The 25,972-nt window shown below is 35.8% G+C and overlaps 1 protein-coding gene across 8 annotated transcripts in view; it reads left to right on the top strand.

Moving 5' to 3' along the window:
* Positions 1–25,972, top strand: part of Gpd2 (glycerol-3-phosphate dehydrogenase 2) — a 195,388-nt gene that overhangs the window by 85,627 nt on the left and 83,789 nt on the right. For all 8 annotated transcript variants that reach the window (XM_058573514.1, XM_046426900.2, XM_058573513.1 and 5 more), the window contains 5 exons: positions 3,281–3,445; positions 4,278–4,422; positions 13,062–13,255; positions 24,998–25,132; positions 25,380–25,555. In XM_058573514.1, coding sequence (XP_058429497.1) covers positions 3,281–3,445; positions 4,278–4,422; positions 13,062–13,255; positions 24,998–25,132; positions 25,380–25,555 — 815 coding nt within the window. The remainder of the gene's footprint in view (positions 1–3,280; positions 3,446–4,277; positions 4,423–13,061; positions 13,256–24,997; positions 25,133–25,379; positions 25,556–25,972) is intronic.

Below are 25,972 nucleotides of genomic sequence, written 5' to 3'. Positions count from 1 at the left end.
AGGAAGCATACACCACAAGTGTCTGGGGTCTAGGTATCTCAGGGTGAATGGCAAGGTTCAGGAGGTTGAGGAAGGAGGGAGCTTTGCCCTGAATCCAAGGAGGTAAATGGTTAAAGTGAATGTCTGGAAAGAAGAGGCTTGCTGGATTGAGATGTGAACTTCTCGTCTCAGGAGGTGACAGATTACTCCTCAATTTTTAGAAGATAATAGTAGCTAGGTGTGCATTCTTCAGCAGAGCAAGGGGAAGCTGTGGTAAAAGTCTTGAGGAAACCCTATCTTCCTCCCATTCATTCATCCTATATATAAGAGCTAGTTTGGAGTGATGTTTCAGATTTTCCACATTTGGGGGATTTCTATGTACTCCTCAGATGTTTTGCCACCAACTTTCAGATGTCTGAAATGTCTTTAGCAAGAGACAAGGCATTTCATTCCATAGTTGGAGGTAAGATTTTCTTTATCTGTTTCTCTAACATATTGAATAGCATTTGGCTAAACTCAACATTTATTGGGTACCTATTCAATGCCTGGTACTAATGAGAGAGAGAGAGAGAGAGAGAGAGAGAGAGAGAGAGAGAGAGAGAGAGAGAGAGAGAGAGAGAAAGGAAAAGAGCAAATGAAAGTGAGTTTGCTACCATCCCCTGAACGTGGACTCCTACAATGCAATGGGAAGTAAGTTCCATTGGGTTGAGGCTGCCCTGTGTCTTTCTCACCATCGTGTTCCCTGCATTTATCATAGCACTCAGTTCATGACAAAGGTTAATTATTTTTGCAAGCAGATGGATCTACAGATAAATGTAGTATTGGAAAGTTTATTAAAAAGGTAGGTGCAAGACATAATGCTGATGCAGAAGCAGTGAACAATTTTGCCTTGGAAGGGGCAGGATGCAGATAAGGTGAGACTTCATGGTGAGATATTTGATCCAGATCATAAGAGACAAAGAGAGGTTTCCAGAATGGCACTCAGCCAGAATACAAATAATAAGTTTGGGCAAAGTTCAGAAGTGTATAATGGCCTGAAAGTTCAGGGAATCGCAAATAATTTGGCAATACTGGATCCAAGAATATTGGGAGTAGATGAATTGTGGCAGATGTGGATCATATCATGAAGGGTCTCTACCAATAAGTAGCATTCCCCATTGAAGTCAAGATAGTTACTCCCAGCTCCTGGGGGTGGATGTGGAGAAATAAGGAGCAGAGGAGTCTTCTTTATCTTACATTTTAAACTGCAGTTGATCTTCTTTACCTTAAATTGTATTGTGATTTACAAGCTAATTAGGGAGAGATTACTTAATATGGAAACAACAGCCTGATGAGCTATACTTATACTGCAGTGTAAGCCATGCATATATGATATACTGATGCTGTAATGAGATTTTTGTATGTTTCAAATGCATTAAAAGAAAATTTTATATTTTCAAAGTCAGTTTAGACCCAAGTGATTGTGTAATAGATACAGCACTTTACAAAGGAATCTATTTTTTAGTGAATGGAATTTCTGCCTGGTTCCTTGGAACAGCAATTTCATCTAGGATTTAAAATAGTTCATTTACACATGACTTTCCAGAGACTTGTCCTGTCTGTAAGTCAACAAACCCAAAATGGCTGAGCTTCCCTACAATATGCCTATGGTGAGAGCAAACATGACTTGGATTTCATGTACTACCAAATGCTTACCTCGGCCGGGTGCTGGGGAGGGTGTGTCATTCTTGTATAGACATCTGCAAGAAAGACTGCAGAAGATGAGTGCTGTGTCATTGCCTTCAAAGGAAAATCCCTAGTAGAATTTTTATTTAGTTTCTTTAGACTGTGTGTATTTAACTCTATGGAGCACACCTCTGCTTTAAATAAGGAGCTCTGCATTAATAAACGTTTTTTTTTTTTTTTTTTTTTAAACTTAGTTTTAGACATACCTGTGATTATTTTAAGCAACTTTGGGGTCATGCTAAATGGAAACTTGAGGAATTGCTCCACTTCCTTTCTATGCCCAGCTCAACTGCTGCTCCTGTTATTGTTGTTTTCTTTCCCCTCCTACTCATCCTGTTAATTTTTGGACATATTAATTCCAGAATAATAAAAAATTTGCATGTTGAGGTTTAATATGTGTTCCCCACTTGGTGGCATATATAATTTTGGGGGGAAGATTCTTGGCTGATGGTATTAATTCAGAGGTTCTGGAATAAGATTTGTGGGGAGGGATGGCAGAGTCTTAAGTCATTGATTCTCTCTTTATAACTTTGCCCTTTTAGCTGGAACAGATTGCTTGTGTAGTGCTTCTAGCCGTGCACAGGCTGAATCACAAGGAAGAAACTTTACATAAACCATTTATACTAAATGTTTGGTATGCTGGCAACATAAATCAACAACAATATCCATTACAAATTCATCCCTTTATCAGTATTATCTTGATAGAACTGATCCCAATGTGTGGGAATTTGAACTCTGCTTCAATACATCTAGCCCTGGATAATTAATTATTCAGGGCACAGAGAACCTGGCCCCAGCAATGTAGAGTAATTCTTCCTGGTCAGCGTTAACTCCACTGGCAATAATAAATAGAAAAAGTCTCCAGTGATGTCAGTATTTTAAAGTGATTAATCATCTTTCCCCCTTCTCCTCCCCCTTAGTTTTCTTTAACTAGGATTTTTCAGCAATAAATCTTTAACAATACAGGTAGGAATTGTTCTGTAATTAAATTTTGCCCTGCTTAATTTCTTACCTTTTATGTGCGATTAAAAAAAAAATGTTACATTTTAAGGAGCCCTGATCAAAATTCAAACCAAGAAAAATCCTTTTATGGAATATGGTGAGATTTTCTATGGAAGATTAAGCTCTTGATTTTGAATATTAGATAGAGCACATACTCATAAAAATTGTTCATCAACACCAGTTGGGGTGTCAAATATTCTAAAGTTTTGAATTGCTTCACTTTCATGCTTATGGTTTTTCTGTATTAGGAAAATTCTGACATATACATCTGTTCCCACATGGAGAGAATAATTAGTTATTTCTTAACTTTCAGATAATTGATGTCAGCTCTGTAGGAAGGGGATATTTTTCACCATGTTTGTGGCACAAAATGTATTTACTGAAGTGGCAGGTGAAGACCTGACTGAGAATGACCATGTATTTTCAAATCGTGCCCTGTAGAGCTGCCCAACCATCATGTATATTCTGGGTGACAGGGACAGATGTGACATATCTGTTGTGACACACTTCTGTACCACCAGTCTGTGGCTCGAGGTGACTCCTGTCCCTCCCCTGATGCTTTTTCCTGCTGCAGGACAACACAATGATGCACGGATGAACCTTGCCATTGCTCTCACTGCTGCCAGGTATGGGGCTGCCACAGCCAATTACATGGAGGTAGTGAACTTGCTCAAGAAGACAGACCCCCAGACGGGCAAGGAGCATGTGAGTGGCGCACGGTGCAAGGATGTCCTCACAGGTATGCCATGTCTCGGAGCAGGAGGTATTTCTTAGAATCTTGCCTTGCTTGTATAATGACTGAATTATAATTTTTCTGTCACTTTTCTTCCATTTAACCCAGGCTTCAGAGTCGTATTAATTATATTCCTTATTGTCAATAATGACTGGTTTTACGTGAAAATTTTTCCCTTGTAGGAATTGGCAATTTTCCCCTTTGTGTTAAATAATAATAATAATAAGGATAATAATAAATGCCCACAAAATTCTCACAGATATGAATGCATTCCATTTTCTTTACAAAAACATATAATTAATAAAATTAAATAAATGTACCAAGTTTCAAAGTATCACTTAGGTGACACAGGCAGTGCATTTACATGTCATTAAAATCAATCACCTTTAACTTTTGTTAGATTCTTTCTTGTCCTGGTCCTATGGCCATACAGGCAGCTGCAAAATTACATTATTTCTTGAACAAAATTAACACTGGGAAGTGTGTTGTCTCATGGCGCAGCTGTTTACACATTTGAGTTTTTAGGAGAAAGTGACTTATTTATTCTCATTCCACTTTCTTCATGTGTGGCACCTTGATCTTGAGCATTTTATAAATAGACTGAGCACCACAATGAAAAAATGGCATGCTTTCTCTTTAATTTGGACTTGTTTTTGGTAAATTTACTCAGGAGTGAGCCTTTTGTTTGGCTCTTCAATAACTCTGGCTGCTCATGTCACTTAGTGTGGTATGCAATATACTTCGCCATAGGTTAAGTTAATAGATGAATTAATAATCCACAGCATCAGTGAACAGAGAAACAAATAGGGTATGTGATTGATGCTGCTTTCTTTCACAGGGCAGGAATTTGATGTGAGAGCCAAATGTGTTATCAATGCTACGGGACCTTTCACAGACTCTGTGCGCAAAATGGATGATAAGAACGCTGCGGCTATCTGCCAGCCAAGTGCTGGTGTCCATATTGTGATGCCTGGTTACTACAGGTAACTGTACTCCATCTTGTTGTTCCTCACCTGGGAAAGGGCACAAGCGATTCCCTATGCATTTAATTTCTTCTGGTACACTCTTCTTAATAATAGATGGCCTAACTTGCTGTTCTAAATGAGGAGAAAATGATGGAACTCTTCTAACACAAAATATAAACCAGGCTGGGGAAAATCTTAGCCACTTATGGCAGTTTTCATTTGTAAAGTCTAATGGGGATCTATTTTTTTTTATAGTGTATTTTGTTCATTATAGTCACTTTTACAGATTAAATGTTGGTATTTTAAATTCTATTCTTAATAAGATATTAAAATTTAATCCCGTCAAACTTCCATAAAGGATGTTTTAATTAAATCATTAAGAAATTAATTTTGTCAAATATTTATCCTTATGAGCAAGTTGGAAATATTAGCCTCTTAGGTATTCTTCAGTTTATAACTTTATAAATATGTTTTTAAAACTCAGATGTAATTTTCAGAATATCAAATTAGCAAAGATAAGTAGGGATGGAGAAGGGAGTAGGGGTAGAGATGAAGTATCGCTATTAATTGAATCTCATTTAAGTGGGGTGGTGGGTACACAGGAAACCATAAAAACTCCAACTTTTATGTGTTTTTGAAAATTTAGAAGAAATATGTATGTATTTCTTGTCAAATTATTAATAATGATTACTCCTAATGTATATTTTAAGACATCTGTGGAAAAAGTCATATGACTGTGCCAAGAGTACAGAATTTATATGCTGTTGTTAATTCCATATGTGTTAAATCTAGTAGGCAAATAGTAATTCTACATGAAATAATGAATTATATGCAAAGATATTATATCATAATTTGTTCTTAAAAAAGATTAGAAACCACTTTATTTCCTCACCTTGGGAGAAAATAGATTATGGCCTATCTAGACAAGGGAATATTATGTAGTCAATAAGAATTAAAATTATAAATAACTTCAGTTGTCCTAGGAAAATGCTAATAATACAATGTTAGTTTAAATTTGAATTCATATTGTCCTAGGAAAATGCTAATAATACAATGTTAGTTTAAGTTGCAAGACTAGAGATGACATATGTAATAGGATCTATATTTCTACATGTTTTCTACAGATAGAAAAAGACTGGAAAATATGTTAAATATTAATGGTGTTTATCTGTAATGTGATTACATGTGAGGGTTATTTCCTTCCACATTGTTCTAATTTTTCATAAAGAAACATAAGCTTTTTTTTTTTTTTTTTTTGTAAACTGGGGATTGAACCCAGTGGCACTTTACCTCTGAGCTACATCTACAGGGCCCCACTTTTTTAATTTTTAATTTTGAGACAGGGTCTCACTAAGTAATTTAGGGCCTTGCTAACTTGCTGAGAGTGGCCTTAAACTTGTAATCCTCCTGCCTAGGCCTCTTAAGTCGATGGGATTACAGGTATATGCCATCATGCCTTGCCTTCATAAGGCTCTTTTTTTTAAAAAAGAATATTTTTATTAATTGTTGATGGTTCTTTATTTTATTTATTTATTTACATGCGGTGCTGAGAATTGAACCCACTGCCTCACACATGCTAGGCAAGGGTTCTACCACTGAGCCACAACCTACAGCCCAAGGCTTTTAATATGAAATAAAATAGATGTGCAAAAATTAGATACTTGGTATTCTCCTAGAAATGCTGTCCTGTTATGTTATAGATGATGCTACCTTATTCATTATTGGCTCTCCAGTAATCAAATCTTTCTGAAGACAGTATAAGAGACACCAAATACACTTTTTTTTTTTTTTTTTTTGCGATGGGGTGCAGAGGCACTTGACCACTGAGCCACATCCATAGCTCTATTTTTTATTTTATTTAGAGACAAGGTCTCACTGAGTTGCTTAGTGCCTCACCTTTGTTGAATGAGGTGGCTTTGAAATCGAAATCTTCCTGCCTCAGCCTTCCAAGTCACTGGGATTACAGGCATGCACCATCCTGCCCAGCCATACCAAATACACTTTTACTCAAAGTGTATTCAAGAGAACTTATCTCCCAACTTCCAAAGTTTCCTATGCGTTTTCAAAGCTGGAAACACCAATGTAGCTCTAATTTTGATAATAAAAATGTATGCATCGGTACCTAATTGAGTTTTAAAATAGTTTCAGATGCAATTATATACAGTCATTTTTGTGTTGGATTAAAAATATTCATGGCCTGATAGTTTATGAGAGTTTTTAACATCTGTGAGAACAGTGAATACAGGTGTGTAATTATCAAAATTCTTGTATTTGTTTAGATTTACTAAATTCAACATATTCTTATGCATATTTTGTCTTATGTTTTCTTCAGTATTGTCCTATGATGTCAGAGGACATTTTATTACCTATTATTCCCCAAAGGCCTTAGGTTAATTCTGTCACATAATTACTGCATTCTTTGGGACAAACCATTTTCTTTTGTAAATGCACCATTAAGATAGGAAAGCAATCAGTTATTTCAGAGTACATAGGCAAGGAGACAGGACAAGAGTTAAGCCAAGGTCAGGCCTTGGCATAGAACTTCCTAGTTTGTTCACCTTCTCTTCTACTAATTGTGTGACCTTGGGTAAGGTATTCCTTTCTGCTTCTGATTCCTTATTCCATATAGTATCTAACTTCTATTAAGTCTGATAATGATTTCTTTTCCTGGTACCAGGGATTGAAAGAGGTGCTTAAGCAGCAAGCCACATTCATACCCTGTTTTATTTTTTGAGACAAGGTCTTACTAAGTCGCTTATGGCTTTCCTAAGTTGCTGAGGCTGGTTTTGAATTTGTGATCCTCCCAAGCTGCTGGGAATACAGGCATGCACCACCACATCCAGCTTTTTAAAAAGATTTCAGGGTTTTTTTACAGGAAGATGCGGGTACCAGGGATTGCACTGAGGGGTACTCAATCACTGAGCCATATCCCCAGCTCTATTTTTTATTTAGATACAGGGTCTCACTGAGTTGCTTAGTGCCTTGCTTTTGCTGCAGCTGGCTTTGAACTCCCTATGCTCCTACCTTCAGCCTCCTGAGTCGCTGGGATTACAGGTGTCCGCCAACACACCCAGCTAAGATTTTTTTGGACAATGATCTTTGATTAATTTTTATCTGTTTTGTTGACTCTATTTCCTCAAATCTTGGTAGTTTCTAGTTTATAATAATGCCCATAGTTTCCCCCCCCCCATACCATGCTGGTGATTTAATCAAGGCCCTTACACATGCTGAGCAAATATTCTACCACTGAGCTACATCTTTAGTTCTGCAATAACTAATTTTTGAATGAATCCTAACTTTTTTTTGTATCCACTTGCCCAAGTTGAGATAATTGCTTTTTTATATTAAAATGTTAATATAACATTTGTTACATTTTGGATCAGGAATGTTCCCCAAAGACTCATGTCTTAAAAGCTTGGTCCAGTGTGGCACTAACGGGAGGTGGTGGAAAGTTTAAGAGGTGGCCGTGGCCTAATGAAAAGTCTTTAGGTCTTTGGAGGGCCATGAATTTGAAGGGGTTTGAGGGATTCTGGCCAATTTCTCTCACTCTCTTTGAACCCTGGCCATGACGTGAGTGATTGTACTCTGCCACTTGCTTATCCCATGATGTGCTGCCTTGTCCCAGCCACAGTGTCTGCTGCTAATGAACTGGAACCTCCAGAACTGTAAGCCTAAATAAACTTTTCTCTTTATAAGTTGATTATCTCAGGTATCTTTAATAGTGATGGAGCACTGACTAATGCAACAGTTATAAAGGTCTTTTTTAATATGGGAACAAAATACAATTCTTCATCTTAATTCCCAGATAATCCCTATAGACAAAAATAAATAAGTAAAATGAACATAAGTGATTAATCAGAGATTTCTATCATTCTGAAAAGAGAGAGACAGTGAAAACCTTTTCCTGGCTTCATTCAGTTTTCTGAAAGTCAGTAATCTTCTTTAAGTTCTTTCCATAAAAGTGTATGCTTTTACTTACACATGTTTGTCCTGTTACAAAATTTGCAGTAGAGTGGTCACATGATAGATATTGTTCTATAGTGTGTCTTGTATATTTTATAACAAAATAGATAAGTTTTTAAATAAGAAATATGTACATATATATTACCTGGATATAATATTTTCAAAACAAAAAGACCGTTTAATCCTAAAAGTTTAGCATTAGCCTTAGAACCCCTCTCCATAGATCATTAAAGTGTTAGATCACAGCTAAGTCTGTTTTGGTCCAAAATGCAGTAAATGATTTTTCTTGAGAAAAAATAGTATTTTTATTGGTAGCACTGTGAACTACAGCCACTGTATATGGTGTTGCTGAGGAGTGGTCCACAGCCTGGCTCCCATTCTGGCTCTGTTGCAGATGAGTCTCTTAGCTGTGGACTGTGGCCTGGAGTAAGGGTTTATTCCTTTTTTTTTTTTTAATTGATGACCTTGAGGCAAGGACAGCTCTGGCCTACCTCAGGATTGATTTGCCTCTCCCCATCAAATCATTCTCTTGGGTGGGGTCAGAAGATCTCAGACTGAAATGAGTCTCTGACCTCATCAGTCAGTCACTCTCAACAGTTGTGACTTGAGGTTCTGACCAGGTCTGCAGGGATGAACCAGAGCTGGTATGAACCTTCTAGGGCTGCCCTGCACCAGGCTGAGGAGAACTTAAGACCCAGTGTGGCAGTTGCAGCCTGATTAGTTTGGCATTTCAGAGTTTAGTAGCCACTGATTTATCAAATATAGGATGGTAAATCAAGAATGAAGGGGCTGGGGATGTGGCTCAAGCGGTAGCACACTCGCCTGGCATGCGTGCGGCCCGGGTTCGATCCTCAGCACCACATACAAACAAAGATGTTGTGTCTGCCGAGAACTAAAATAAATAAATAAATAAATATTTTAAAAAAAAAAAAAAAAAAAAAAAAAAAAAAAAAGGAAGGCTGTGCTGTGTATCTTGTCAGGCCATTTTCCGAAGCATCTTTGTGTCATTTGTAAATTTGTTTTAACCTTAACTAATGTTTTACATGTAGAATTATATTGCCTTATGGTAATAGCTTTCTTTCTTTTCTTTTTTTCTTTTTTTTGGCAGGGGGAGGAAGGAGGAATTGTTTCAATTTCAGAAAAATCCATAATACAGAGATCAGTTTCTTAAAAGCACTCTTTAAGTTATATAAAGAATAAATCTGTAATTTTCATCAGAATTGTGGCTAGGTGCTCTTCCCAAAGCAGCAATAATATACCAAATTACTAAAATACATGAAAATAATCTCCCCCTTCTTCCTACTGAATCTTTTTCCTGCTGACAACAGATCAATTTTTTTTTTTGCATATTGTGTACATACCGTTAGCTCTAACACTGATTGCTAAGTAGTTAACAATAAATTGATTTCAGTTTAACTAAAGGTACTTCAGGAAAGCAATGGTCTGCAAGAGAAAAATGTTCATTACCTTTAATCCTCGACACACACATAAATTTGCTAGCTTTTCCCTCTGATGTCAAATGAATCATTCAAATTGAAACGAGACCTGTGCCACACTGCATTGTATGTACCATTACTATAGTTGATACCGTTATCGAACTTTAGTGTGACCTTGCAGAATTAATCCTTCATAGGAAAACAAACTTTTCTTCCCTAAGGGAGAATATGAATTAGGTAATTTAAAACTAATGAAAGATATTTCCAAGTGGATTCTTAAATTTTTATACCATTCATTAATAGTTTTGTCTTCCCTCTGTGCTTATTAATTTTATGTTTGACACATATGTCTTCACTTAAGCAGTTGATTCTCTACAGGTTCCAGTTACGTGTGTGTTGGTAACCATCACCTTCACCCTTTAAACTGCTTTTATTGCACTGAAATTTTTAAAGGATTCAGTAGCTGTGCTTTGCTAACTGCATTTCTTATCTAGGTTGTTGAATATTAGAATTATATAAGTTTTTCTGGTTCATTATTTTAGGTATCTATGTTTTTGGTCCATTAGATGGTTGCACCTAAATTATATCAGCATATAATTTATTTCTCAAATGTTGGAGTATGAAATTTATTATTTTTCTTCAATTATTTACAAAATTAATTGCAAATTACAAAATTAATTGCTTGATCTCTGAATGTGTTAATTACCAATCTCAAAGTAATTTATTTACTTAAGGATATCTCACTCATGATCAAAATAGGTACCTATAATACTTGTGATTAACTATGTTTAAGATTTTTAGAGTTTTATAACAAATACAAAGAAAAAAGGGTATAGTCATATTTAGAGTTCAAAAATACTCAATATTCAAAGTTTTTTTATATATTTAAGTGAAAGTAGTTTCCTCCAAGTAACACTGAGTGAAGGTGAGAATCTTTGCTGAAGTTCTAAATGATTGGCACACTTCTTTGGTGCTGTTTGGATTTCCAAAGTGGAAGATCTGTTCCATTCTCTCTCTCTCTTTTTTTTTTCGTCTCACTCTTAAATTTTCTTTCTTTTTTTTTATTAGATGCTCAAAACATTACAGTGATCTTGACATCATATATTTGATTCAAATGGCGTATGAATTCTTATTTTTCCACGTGTACAGATTGCAGTATCACATTGGTTTTACAGCCACGTTTACCCATACAGCCATACTAGTGTCTATTGTATTCTGCTACCCTTCCTATCCCCCCTCCCCTCCCCTCCCATCACCTCTCTCTACCCACTCTACTATGACACTTTTCTCTCTCTCTCTTTTTTCCCCCTCACATCATCTTATATGTAATTTTGCATAACAATGAGGGTTTCCTTCCATCTTCCGTGCAATTCCTTTTCTCTCTCTCCCATTCCCATGCATCTCTCAACCCTATTTAATGGTAATCTTCTCATGCTCTTCCTCCTTGCTCTGTTTTGAGTCAACCCCCTTTTATCAAAGAAGACATTCGGCATTTGCTCCTTAGGGATTGGCTAGCTTCATTCAACATAATCTGCTTTAATGCCATCCATTTCCCTCCAAATGCCATGATTTTGTTATTTTTTAGTGCTGAGTAATATTCCATTGTGTATAAATTCCACATTTTTTTAAATCCATCTATTGAAGGGCATCTGGGTTGGTTCCACAGTTCTGTGTCCATTCTCTACTGTGCCTCTTAGGATAAGCTCTTGGTAGTGATGCAAACACAGAGGAGATATGACAGGTTTTTATGGGCTTGAGGGTTCCTTGCCTGAAAGATTAGTATTCTTTGTAGTTATTTAAATAAAGGAGATACATTTAGTTATGCTGACTGTAGATATTTTTTTTCTTTCATTCTTTCTTTCTCCCCCCCCCCCCCCAGAGGCACTCTAACACTGAGCTATATCCCTAGCCTTTTTTATTTTGGGACAGGAACTTGCTAAGTTGCTGAGGCTGGCCTTGAACTTGTGTTTCTCCTGTCTCAGCCTCCTGAGTATGTGACAGTGCACCTGGCAATTTCATTTATGTACTAAAAATGTTTTTTATTTGTTTTTAAACAGTTGTTAGCATCTCATTATTAGACATTTGAATCAATCTTTTAAAACAATTTTTAAAAAAATGATAAAAATAAAGAATTGACTGTATTCCCTTTTAAATTTGTGCATGTGAGGGATTTCTTGCTATTGGTTCAAATCAAGTAAAATTGTTTCTTTTTTTAAAAAAATGCATTACTATAAGCTAAAAATGTTAAATAAAATACTTTAACACTGGTTTTATATAAGAATTTGGTCAAATTGAACCAGGTATCTGAATTGAACAAGTGTTCTGTTTGAATATGATGCTTTAAAACCTTAACAACTTTTCCATATTTCTTTGAATGGCTAATGAGTGCATTAAAACAACAGTTTGTAGTGATAAATTCAATGGGTTTTGTTAATATTTATTTACAGTTGCCCATTCTTTCAAATGTGTTCTATAATTTGGTTTTTAGATAATTCAGAATATTTTAGAGAAAAATTTTTCTTTAATATTTGGGAAGATTTTCTACAATCTGTCTGAAGAGGCAGGCCTGCACCCTGATTTAATAGCATAACAGTGTTTTCTATTTAAAAGATTTTCATTGCTAAGGTGTTCCTCTCCCTTTGACCTATCCTAGGACATTGTTAGTTATTAGAAGAAAGCTGAGCTCTTCTGTGAGCACTTCTTGAGATTTCTGTAACCTTGAAATATATATTTGGTGAAGTGGCATGAGTTCATCTAGGCACAAAGGAGTGAAGAACTTGATGATTACATTTTAGTTTCTAGAAACTTAGATTCTTCACTTTCTTATGTTCTTCTGAGACCTTCTACTGAAAGATGTGCCAAATGTCAAATGTCCCAGTAAAATACTTTTCACAGACTCGAAAAAAGGTTGAAGAGCTATTCTTAATTGACCATAATAAAAGAAATTATAGGCATTTATCCCACTGACATTATCTGATGTGAATGATCCATGGAGTATAAAAACCAAAACAATTGGAAGTTAATTAACCTTGCATTGTTGAGGTGGGGAGCGCTGTTCTGCTGCAGAAGAGGGTTATTACATTTGCTTGGTACTTTTTTGTTACTCATATTATTATTTTTTCCTTCTAGGAATTTCTGGAGTAGGGCAGTACAAGTAATAGTTCGTGTCTTGTTGGCTTATTTGAACATTAGTAAGTGAAATCGTTTTTATAGAAGACAGAGTAATAAAAAGCTTCTGCTAATTTCTTTTTACTTTAGCCCAGAGAGCATGGGACTTCTTGACCCAGCCACCAGTGATGGGCGAGTTATTTTCTTCTTACCCTGGCAAAAGATGACTATTGCTGGCACTACTGATACGCCAACTGATATCACACAGCACCCTATACCTTCAGAAGAAGATATCAACTTCATTTTGAATGAAGTGCGTAACTACCTGAGTTGTGATGTTGAAGGTATGTGTTTCTTTAAGTTTGACCTCTCTTTGATAGCTCTGAAAGCTTTCCAGCTCTCACTGGAATTACCTTGTCTCCAGACTGACTCTTCTTCACCCCTGGCCTATTATAACCCAACTTGCTGCCTACTTCTTCTATAAGATTTATGAGGACCAAATTGTCACATAATAAAAAATAATTGCCTTTTCTTCTCTGCTTTCTGCATTCACTAAAAACTCATGCAGTTCATTTCTGAAACATTCTAATAGCAAGAAGGGAGTGCCCCACTCTAGTTTAAATGAGCATACATTTCCAGAACAGTCCAGCAGTATTTGATTCACTGTTTAGTTCTATAGCTTGGGAAGTCTGATTTTAGAAATAGGATATCCATAGGAAATATTTAAGCAAAGAAATGAATAGGTACAAGTACATGTTCTAATAAGTTTGTATTTTAGTTTATTTTATGTTGCTATAACAAAATAGCTGAGACTATGCCTCAGTCTGGCTGGGCAAAGTAACCGGGGGGTGACAGGCAACTTGTGAAGGTTGAAACAGCGGGAACCACTTTATTGTAGGACAGTAGAGGTATATATACATTACTGAATACACGGCTTGACTCAAAGTGCCAGGCGCCATCTTGACTTGTCTGTGGCCCTCAACAAGACTAGATGCTTTCATTAAGAAAAAAAAAAAAGATTTATTTAGCTCACAGTTTTGGAAGCATAAAGTCCAAGATGGGGCCACCTCATCTGTTTGGCCTTTGGTGACTGTCTCCTGACTATGTCACCACAAGATAGATAGAATCTCATAGTAGAGTACAGATGACAAAGCAGGAGAAGGGACAGAAAAAGGGAGAATAGGAGAGGAAGCAAGAAAATAGGGAGGATCCAGTCTTGCTCTTTTATGACAACTTTCTCTTGGGAGCTCTCCTGGATTGGTAGCCTAATCCACTCTATGATACTGACATTAAATTCTTTCATAAGTGTGGTCATAATGCTGCCATCTTCCACTGGGCCAAGGGTGGTCATAATGCAGCCATCTTCTATTGGGCCCACCTCTTAGAGTTCCCACCACCTTCCAATACTGTTACAGTGGGGACCAAGCTTCCAGCATGAACCTTTGGAGAACAAACCATATTCAAATCAGAGGATCTGTTACTGTGTGGAAAGTACAGCGAAGCCAAAGTTTACATCTTTCTAGTTCTTACCTGGGTATTTAACTTGGTTGTCAAAGCTTTTCGTCCAATGATTTTGTATAATGTCTATTATTTTTCAAGGATAATTTCAAAAATTCCCCAACATTATCCTTCTGTATTTCCAGTCTCAGTTACTAGGCTCACCATTTACCCTTCAAATCCACATGTCTTGTTTCAGTTCAGTCATATTCAGGGGTGTCCTCTATAGTAACTCTTCATCTTAGCAAAATATTCACACTTCAGAAACCACCCCTGCCAGGCACAGCAGCCCTTGCCTGGCTAACTTTTGGTGAGGCCCTATGCAACATAGAGAGAACCTGTCTCAAAATAGAAAGCAGGGTGGTGGTGCTGGAAATGTAGCTCAGTGGTAAAGTGCCCCTGGGCTTAATCCCAAGTACCAAAAAAAGAAAAAAACAAGAACAACAACCAAAAAAACCCAAAACACCCCTCTCTTCTCATGGGTCATAGTGCTACTATATCACAACATGATTATTGCAATAGTCCAAGATCTATTCTCACTTAGAGCTGCTTCAGGATAAGGATCCTTTTTTTTTTAAACCACAACGCTTTATTATCTCGCTGACATGCTACTCATGATAGTTTTAAATTTAAAAAGTCAGTTATAGATGCTTCTGGGATTTTGATATTGGTAACAGTTTAAAAAATTTTTTCTATATTAAAGCAGATGGTTTAACATTTTGGAAAAATAGTCCATGCATTTATATTAGCAATTTTATAATGCTGGCTTTATTGAAGGACATGCAGGCACCATTTTAGTATGAATGCAACTCATTGACATCTGTAAATCCTTTCTCCCTGAAGGATTTTTTGTGTGTGTATGTGTGTGTGTGTGTGTGTGTGTTTTCTCATATTTACAAAGAAAACAAACAGCTTTGAAACATGGTTCAGGTTGCTCTCTTACTTTAATCAATTAATCCATACTATATAACTTAGTTGCTTCTACTCTAAAATAATGGATATAATTTCACTTTGAATAGAGCCTCTTTAGATATTTGCAATAATAATATAAATATATTGAAATCTACATGGCTAATGTTTTTTGATATGGGGTTTCATTATGTTAACCAGGCTGAACTTGAACTTGCCATCCACTTTCCTCAGCCTCCCCAGTAGCTGGGATGACAGGTGTGTGCATCATGCCCTGCATGCATGGCTAATGTTTATACTTACTTTCTCTCTCTCTCTCTTATTTGAGAAGTAGTTATGCCTTGTTTAACATGCATATTTAAATATTCAAACCACTTTGCAATTTTATATTGATACTTTATATTTACTTTGAAAGTTTAGGAGGAGCTTCAACATTTGGGTACAGTTGTATCTGATTCAGTGCATTTATTATTGACAATAATTCTACTTTATTGTATATTAAGCTGTGTATAATTGTTGTTTAAAGTAGGTTTCTATCTGGGTCTTAAGATCAGTAAGTTTATATTGTTAGAGAAAATATAAATTAATATTAACTCAGTTAATATTAATTAATCAAGAAAATATAAGATTAATTCCAAAATCTTAAAGTTCAAGTGCAGTAAGGATATGCAACCTAACTGCTTACACAGCTGAGAAGCTGGATATCCTGGATGCAGTGGGGTCCTGGAGGCCACTGTGCCCATGTGTGGTGGGCATCTCCACTGGAGGAGTGAGCCTCAGGCTCTGACGGGGACTGAAGGATTTTGAATCTGTCCATAGATAGAGAGAAGACTTGGATTACCTGGTTAGTTCATAGACTGCCCTTCAATTAACATATCTTTTGGTAGTCAGGGAATGGGTGAAACTAACAAAGAATTATTGTTAATTCTGATATTTGATAAAGAGGTTAAAATTATTACTTAAAAATTACATATCAGATGTTTTTCCTGGCAGCCTAGGACATCTTGAGAGTCAGAGTCTTCCAGGTAGCAAATATCCAGGGTGAAAGCAGAGGTAACAGCTCTGTCACAGGTGTCACTTGTTTCCCTGTGTGTACCTCCTATCACATCTTCACTATATATAAGCCTATGCTTTAAAAACTATAATTGACAGTGGTTCTATGCTTTTTAAAAAAAAAATTAATTGACAGTGATTCTTTTAGCCTTTTTTTCCTTATTCTAGTTCACGGATGGCCTCATATTTGAGGAATTCCACTTTATCTTGATAAAAAGTGTCACTTAGCTGACTTACGTCCATGTCTTAAGATGACACATTTGTATATTTTCACCAGGAATCTCAGTGAAATCTGCAATTCTCATCTATACTAATGAGATGTGAGAAAGAAACACGGCTTCAGGCACCATTCAGTCATTTGATTACATGCAGTTTCTACACATGTTTTAATATTTGCATTTGTATGTTTTATTGTTAAGACTGTGCTATTATTCAGTGTGTTTTATGCAAGACACTCTGCTAAACAAACATATTGCCTATATTATTCCTTTGTTCCTTATAGCAACCTTATGGTGTATATTTTGCAAGTCCCACAATGGTTAAAGAAACTGAGGCCCAGAGACATTGTTTTCTTTGTATAGCTAGTTTTAGAGCCTCAACATGAGCATAAGTCTCTTGCTAATATGCTCTTCTAAATACTGCATAGTATTCTGATTAGTAGTTCTGGATTTCATGATGTGATTTATCTACTAGGGAGTAGATTAAGTCTGTGAATTCATTTAATGGAAACTACTGGACTCCTCTAGAATGATAGGGACCTTTGTTCTCTATGGCCTTATTTGGGTTTGAATGTTAAACTAGAGAGGTTTTATATCTTATAACTATTCCCTTGGGCCAACCAGTCTTCTCCAAAGATTTAAAAATCAGAAGTTTGGTTTAGGTCCTGACTTTGAAATGGTTTGCATTCACCAGGTTTGAAATAATCATTCTAAAAGGATTTATTAAATGGATAAGTAAAATTCTGACAACAGTTTCTGAGCCTCCCCAAATGGCTATATCCTTAAGAGAAAAAAAAAAAGTGTCAAATCTTAACACTCCATGCTGTTCACATCAGCTGCCACACTTCTGCAAAATGCGACAGAACAATTCTGCAAAGCGTTTTGCCTGTTGGGAATAAGACCATGTCTTCTTTTACAATTTAGAAAGCCTTCCATTCACAGGCTGAATTTTCTAGATTACTTGTTTGTTCTTTTCTGAAACCGGTAATTGATAGTTCTGCAGTTCGTATTGAGTTAGGAAGAAAAATGATCTTTTGAAAAATGTATCATTAAGTCTGCTGTGTAGAGGTTAATCAGAAGGATGCAGTGGTGAGACTAAGCTATGACTTAACTGGATTGAGAGAGACAGAAGATTTGGTGAGTGCTTTATCCATGTAGTTTTTCTGGAGTGCTTTTCTAGGCAGCATCTCTACTTGTACACAGGTTTTCACATGTGCAATTAGTAGTGTTTATAGATTGCCTGTTATTCAATTAACAACTGAGCTGGCCATATCAACTCACTGCAGGCCTGCCTTTCCTCTGCCAGAGATTGTACCAGGGTTATCAACTTACACAGGCTTGGATGTCTTCCAGCTGTTTAATTATAGTGTCACACGCTTTGCTTTTTCTAGTTTCATTAGTTTATAAATGTAATATGGTATCTTATTTCTGTGATTAACACTTCATTTCAGCAGGTTAAACGTGCTGGTAGAGAAGTATTGATCTCTGACACTATTTCCCCTGTGTTCGCTTAGATATTTTCACATGACTCTTATTGATTTTTTTTGGTAGTGGCAAACATGAGAAAGAACACCCCAAAATGTATGCCTAAATAACTAATGTGAAGCAAAACCACACATTTAGCTCTTAATTGTCACTTCCTGTGGGCTTCATTTTCTACTAATTTTAAAACAAACACTTGTCCTGCCAAGTATATAAGTAGAAATTTTAATTATAGTTTAAAACAATCTTATCATCCTTAGGTTTTTTTTTTTTCATCCAGCTGTGAAAAATATTTGTTGAACTTTCCTATTTCTATTTTACTCTTCATATTATACTATAGTAAAAACTGAATGAGTTATCACTAATTAATAAGAATTATTCTTAAACTTCACAGGAGAAGGGCTGTTTGACTTTCTCACTGCCTTTTGAAAATATTGCCAAATACTATTTTACATATTGAAGGTACTTCCTTCTCCCCCCGCCCCCATATTGGAAAATTTGCACCTAAAAAAATCACTTAATGCCATCTGGGTAAGCCAATCAGTCTTTATTCTTCAAACTTATTTAAGAATAGTTTTATTTCCTTTCATTTTGTTTGCTGTATAGCATTTTTATTTTGAAAGGGAATACCCAAATGTTTAAACACATAGTATTAGAAACCTTATATAAAGCCTGTTAGCTCACAATCACAAGTGTTCTTGCTTTTGATTTTGTAATATTAAGCTATTATGATCTGACATAAAAAGTTCAGGGACTGCTTTAATATTGCACATGAAATGTATTGATAACTCTACATGATCTTTTATTTGGTGCAATATTTGGCATATTGAGAAATGTTAGAATTGACATTGCTGAAGACTTTCAACCTGGCAAGAAAGAAAAGAGAAGAGATAAATAAGAGAAAATCTTGTTTAGCTATGTTGGCAGTATGAAAACCAGTAAAATCAAGATAAATCTTTGAGCTCTGAAGCATGAAAGCCCTAAGTTATTGTATTTTCTTCATGTTTCACCATGGAGAGTTAAAGAAGACCATGTTTTCTACCTATTCTTGGGTACACCTATGTGGTACACCTGTGTGGGAGTATAGGGATATAGCTCAGTTGGTAGAGTGCTTACCTTGCATGTACAAGGCCCTGGGTTCAAATAGAACCAGTTTCTGGATGGGTTTCTAATACTATGTGTTTAAACATTTGGATAAGAATTTTGAGGGTTGCAATTAAGTAGAGATATCTTATTTCTTTGCATTCATGAGATTAGTAAGAGAGGAGACTAGCTTGAAATGATAAATATAGAACATAGATGACAGTAAAGAGGAGGTGAAGAATCCTTTCACAGCAGATTTTATTCTCTTGAGGAAAGCTAGTGCAGTCAGATTTCAGGAAGGGATGCTCCACTAGAGATGTGGGCCAGGTGGCCATAGTGTAAGTAACTAGCTTGGTAATCTATCTACCAGGATCAGTCTGAGGTCTACTGCATGGTGGGGTTTTTCCTAGGGCTGCCCTGGGAAATTCGCTAGCTATGAGCTAATTGTGGCTCTTTTAATTTACATTAGTTAAAATTAAATGAAATTTGAAATTTAGTTCCTCTGTCATGTGAATCACATATCAAGGGCTTCATAGCCACATACCTCTAATCACTAGTGAATTGGGCAGTGAAATTCCAATATGGAACATATTAGAACATCCCGACACTTCTGAAAAGTCTATGGAACTGTCCTGTCTTTCATAATCTGGAGATATTTAAATATACTGCAGAGAAGGAAATGCTCAGTTGAATGCAGTTACTGAATTAGTGGAGGGATTTAGTTGTTAAATGAGACAAAAAAATTAAGTAGCTTTTAAAAGAACTCCAGATGTAAGAATATTTCAGAGGAGATTAGTATATCTAAGTGATTCAGCTATATCTAAAATGCATGACCCTTATTTTTCTTTATTCTACCACTTCCAAGTAGGTTTCCCCCATAGTTAAACATGGCTGCAACAGCTCCAGGAAGAATTAAAAGATACAGTAATGATTCTTTCCCTGTCTACTGCTTTTGAATCTCTTCTTGAGTAAACTTTATTTAGGTTGAACACTATATAGGGCTTCCACTATGGATAAAGAGGCTGTAAAGAGAGAAATCTGTTAGTTTGGATAGTTGCTATTTTTATTTAAGGGATTAGAATTAGTGTTTCACATTTTTAGCTGGGCCCCATGACCTTAAATAATAGCTATGGCCCTAACCAGTCATTACTGAATAGGAGTGGTGGGGAGGTACAAGTTTGAATGTCAGCAGCAAATAGCATTTTGAATAATCCATATGAATTGTTAAATCTCAAGATTGGGAAGGAACTGATATATAACCTGATCTCTAACTATCTACTGGTCTAATAATATAAAACAGTAGGCCATAAAAACTGATTAATATTTTAAATAAAATTTTATTATCCTTAAAATGCATCTTTTTGAGTAAAGGTAATCCCAACACTCATCTGGTATGATTCTCAGACTAAAGAACTGAATGCTAAGATCTCAAGCAAAATGTAGTTTTTAACACATTTGTGAACTCTTTCTAGTAGTGGTTGGTTTGTTTTCTTTGGGGGTCAACTTCAGAAATAAGGACTTAAAATGGAATCAGGGGGCTAGAGTTGTGGCTCAGTGGTAGAGTGCTTGCCTAGTATGTGTGAGGCATTGGGTTCGATTCTTAGCGCCACATATAAGTAAATTAATTAAATAAAGGTCCATCGACAACTAAAAAAAAATTTTAAAAAAGCATATGCAATCTAAAAAATTAAAAAATAAATAAATAAAATGGAATCAGTATATTTAATGTTTTATTTCTTTTTCCTTTATGAATGAAAAATGTGAATATATCGTTCTTCTTTCAGATAATACAAATATGTAAATGTGTTTGTCTGCCTGTTAAAATAGAAAAGGTAAAGCAATTTACCACAGATTATTTGCATAAGCTTCAAATTTATTCTGGAAGGTCTTAATTTTCCATCAAATAATCTAAAAATTAGTCAGAGGAATTCAAGAGTTGAAACCAAATTCCTGATCAGGGTGGCTACCTCAGGAATTTCACAGACATTGAGGGGACTGTGTGGTGACCACAATGACGTTGTAAGTGGGTTGGCTAAGTTTTATGTTTGACTCAGAAGGGGATGTGAACTCTAATGGAAAATAGTAGTAATTTCCTACTTAGTTTTTTTTTTTTTTTGTAAAGATTTTAAAATACTTTGCACTATTTTTGTTGAGGTTTTTAAAGACTTACAGAGTTACATAAAGCAGGAATTAACTCCTAGTCCATAGAAGCTGTTAGAATTAAAGCTCTTGTAGAGAATGCATGGGCATGCTTTATGGTCCCCAGTTAACAAGACTGGGAAGCCTAACCAGTTGATTCTGTCCTTTCTTCCCTTGTTTCAGTTTCAGTGTTGGCTATGGGATTGATTAAACATTCCTGAAGTGGTGTGTGGGCACCTTGTCCTTCAGCTGACAGTCATTTTAAGGGTATAGCCCTAAAATAACTACATTAAAATATGCTGGATTTACTTTGGTTTTCTTTACTAGTTTGTTTTACTATTTTTATTGGATGTTCAGATGAGGAGATTGTCTGTCATTCAGTATAACTTGTTTCTAGAGCCTTTCTCCAGAAAGGTACATTTAGTTTTAGGACTATCCCAATCATTTCAAGGAATCTTTGTGACTCTTTAAACAGAGTCTAGTGGATATAAACCTAACTGCTTTTCAGGTTGTGCTGTGTATAGAAACTAAGAGTGTTTACTGTGCAAGGGTGCATGGCCAAGGGGGAAGAAGGACTTCCAATCCAGCCACCCTCTGCTCACAAATCTATGCTCCCTGCAAGGCATTTATTAATTTGAACTAAGACATGACCATTATGTAGGCTTGTAGAGGTCCTGATACTTAGGTAAACTTTTTTATTTTTATTTTTTTAACTTTCTCATACTTGAAATTGAATTGCATCAACTTATCCTTTGACTTCAGTTTTAAATTGTGGTTAAATCTATAGAACATAATATTTACCATTTTAACCATTTTTAGGGTATGGTTCTCTAGCATTAAGGGCATCCACATTGCTGTACAGCTATCACCATCATCCATTTCTAGATTTTTTTTTCATCTTCCTGACCTGAAATTCTGTACCCTTCAAACACTAATGCCCCATTACCCTGCTCCACTTCCTGGTTCAAAAAAAGAAGCCACTATTCTTTTTTTTTTTGAAATAAAAAAAAAAATTAACATGATAGTATATTTTGAAATATTATACATACATAAAATAAGTTTAACTTGCCACCATTCTACCTGCTTCCTCTGTGAGTTCAAGCACTCTGAAGTACTTTGTATAAGTGGGATTATGCAATATTTGTCCTGTTATGATTGGCTTATTTATTGAACATCACGTCTTCAAGGTTCATCCATTTTGCTGCATGTGGTTGAATTGTTTTCCTTTTTAAGGATGAACAATATTCCATTGTGTGTACCACATTTTATTTATCTGTTGATGGAACCTTGGTTTGCTTCTACCCTTTGGCTTTTGTGAATAGTGCTATTGAACATGGGTGTGCAGAAGTATAATTGCTAGATCATGTGGTAATTTTAAAAGTTTTATTTTTGGGGGGAATCGACATACATTTTTTGTAGCAGCTATGATATTTTACTTTTCACCAGCAGTGTACAGGTTTTCTAATTTCTCCCTATCCTCACCAATAATTATTTTTTTATTTTTGTTTTTTGCTTGTGTTTGATAATCATTCTAATGAGTGTGAAATGGTATATGATTTTTATTTGCATTTTCCTAATGATTAGTAATGTTGAGTATCTTTTCATATGCTTGTTGAACATTGGTATATCTTCTTTGGAGAAATGTCAACTCCACTTTTTTCACCATTTTTTAGTTTAGGTTCTTATGAGTTTCAGGACTTCCTTATATATTCTTTATATTAGACTATTTTCAGATATATAATTTGCAAATATTTTCTAATTATGTGGGGTGCCTTCTCATTCTGTTAATAGTACCTTTGATACACCAAAGTTTTTAATTTTGACAAAGATTTTTAATATATATGTTTGTGTATGTTATATCAATGGACCTTTTTTTTTATTTATTTATTTATTTTAGTTTTAGGCGGACACAACATCTTTGTTTGCATGTGGTGCTGAGGATGGAACCCGGGCCGCACGCACGCCAGGCGAGCGCGCTACCACTTGAGCCACATCCCCAGCCCAATGGACCTTTTTTTAAAAAAAAAAAAAAATTATTTATATGGGGTATTGAGAATTGAACCCAGTGCCTCACACATGACAGGCAAGCACTGTACCACTAAGCCACAACCCCAGCCCTTGACAAAGTCTTTTTATATATTTTTTTTCTTTTGCTGTCTTTACTTTTGATATCATATCCAAGAAAGCAGCATTTCTTGCTAAATCCAGTGTCATGAAATATTATCATATGTTTCTTTTAAGAGTTTTATAGTTTTGCTCTTATGTTTAGATCTTGATCCATTTTGAGTTAATTTTTGTACATGGTATAAAGTTGAGTTTGACGTCACCAATTTGCATATATGTTTTCACAGTGTTTTAAAATCTTGAGTTTCAAGAGTATTTACAGTTGGTATTTTATCAATATGGATAACGGCCAGGAGTTTGGAGAAGGAGTTCCAAGACACACAGATAACACAAAGTTGTACTTAAATGTCTATTATCCAGAAATGGATTAACTGATTTACCATTGTAAGTGCAGTAGGAAGGACAAGGCAAATGTTAAATTTTCTGTAGTCTACATCATTAAGCAGTTTTTGGGTTGGTGCATGTAGAGTCGCATCCTTGCTGTAGAAGGAAAAAGAGCTGAGCAATCCCTGAAGATAATCTAGATGTAGAAGGGTAGATTCTGAAAACCCTGCCTTTGGGTCTTGCCCCTGCCCTGCTGGTAGACCAGACCACAGTTGATCTATTCTCCTCAGCCATTTTTTAGGTTAGAAATGCTTGCTATTCAGCGGCTGTCTAATTTTAATCTAATGTCCCTCAATTCTTGGTATCATACATTGTATTTACAGAGGTACTAGGGGTGATTTTATGACATGTTGATTGCTGAAAGAACTTACGTATGTGGTAATGCAAGTACTCTGTCTATACTGGGAGAAGCCAATATAGCTATTTCTGTATCAGTTATAAAGAAAACAGGATGAATAAAATAAGGGTAGAGTTTTGAAATTTGTCAGCAATTGAGACAGTACAGTTGAGTGGGTACGAATATGGACTTTAAAAATCAGAAAGATCTAGGTTCTGATGTTTGCCTTGCTCACATTGGTTGCCATATTTGGTTGGCTAAACTTTGCATTCTGTATGGTGAGAATAGTAATACCCTGTGCTGTGGGGCTTTTTGAGATTAATAAGATGAGATGTGTATTTCAGGTATTTTTCTGAGTGCTGGGTCTGCTGTAAATTCTCAGTGAGTGGTATTGATGAGAGAAGAAAATATCCTGTTATATGCTTGTTTGTTTAATTTAATAAGCATCTTTGTCTTCTCTAAGAAGAGACAGCAAAATGTATTGTAGTAGGAAATTTAACAATTCATAAGTCTCTTGAATTTTTTTGTTTTTTTCTACTTTTTTTTTTAACCCCTTTAACTGCTCTAGGTTGCCCTAGATAGAGGGTTCCTAATAATTTTGTTGTTGTTGTTGTTATTTACCTTTTTGGTTTTATTTGGTTTTGGTTTTAAGTTAAATTATCCTAGTAACAAAATAATTAATTCTTTCTGAGTTTTTATTGCACTGGTCCAATATTATAATTTCTACATTTAGGGCTTTTTTCCTCCCTTTTAAAGTGTACCCCCATATGTGCCATTTGCTGAATATTTTTCTACCTGTTAATTACTTCATACTTTAGTAGAAATGTTTTTGAGTAACCTATAGTATCAATCCCTACCAGTGAGAAGAGGGGATGTCCTGGCAGCATGGAGCGGTATCCGCCCCCTCGTGACAGATCCCAAGTCCGAAGACACCCAGTCCATCTCCCGCAATCACGTTGTGGACATCAGTGAGAGTGGCCTTATCACCATAGCAGGTATGGGACATTGCTTTGTTATTTGGATATGATTTAAATAAAAGCTTGACTTAAATTGTTCCACGAAATTATCTTTTAGCTCTAATGAACAAGTGTTTTCTTCTTATGATTCTGATTAGTCTTTACACATAGCTTTGCCACGTATGTTCTAAAAAATGGTAGATTTTGTTATTAATATGTTGATAAATTGTTAATAAGAAAAATAAAGGTGGAAACTATCATAAATTTTTTATGAACTTCTTTGTAGGTGGAAAGTGGACAACATATCGATCCATGGCAGAAGATACTGTGAATGCTGCTATCAAGATCCACAATTTGAAAGCAGGACCAAGTAGAACAGTTGGACTTTTCCTTCAAGGAGGGAAAGATTGGAGCCCCACACTCTACATTAGGCTTGTCCAGGATTATGGACTTGAAAGTGAGGTGAGTATGCATTGCCACGTCTTTATCCTTTACCTCACCTCCTACTATTGCCAGTAACATAATCTGCAACTATGATGTGGCCTCTCTGCTTTACAGTTTTCCTTTCCCTGGATATGATTCTCTCTGTACTGCAAAAGTAATCTAAGAAAAAAGATGGTTCCACTTTCCTACAGTTGCCTAGAAAACAATGTACATTTTAGCTTCTGTTTTGAAACCTGGAGTTCATTTGGTTTGTTCCTAGCATAGAGAGCCTCCCAAATTCTTTCATCCAAAGCTGTTCTTCAGAAGTGATATCAGGAGCAGAATGAAGTTGAAGCTTCATCCGTCATCGATACAGTGATGCATGAGTAGCTCAGTTAGTGCTGGTCTAAGCATTAGAAGCTCAAGTGGTTTCCTCCCACAAAACCAAAACCTAAT

The sequence above is a fragment of the Marmota monax genome, unplaced genomic scaffold (genome assembly GCF_021218885.2).
Source record: "Marmota monax isolate L192 unplaced genomic scaffold, Marmota_monax_Labrador192_F-V1.1 WCK01_AAM20220418_F8-fsc00048, whole genome shotgun sequence".
Lineage (NCBI taxonomy): Eukaryota > Metazoa > Chordata > Mammalia > Rodentia > Sciuridae > Marmota > Marmota monax.
This window is presented reverse-complemented; position numbering and strand designations above follow the sequence as displayed.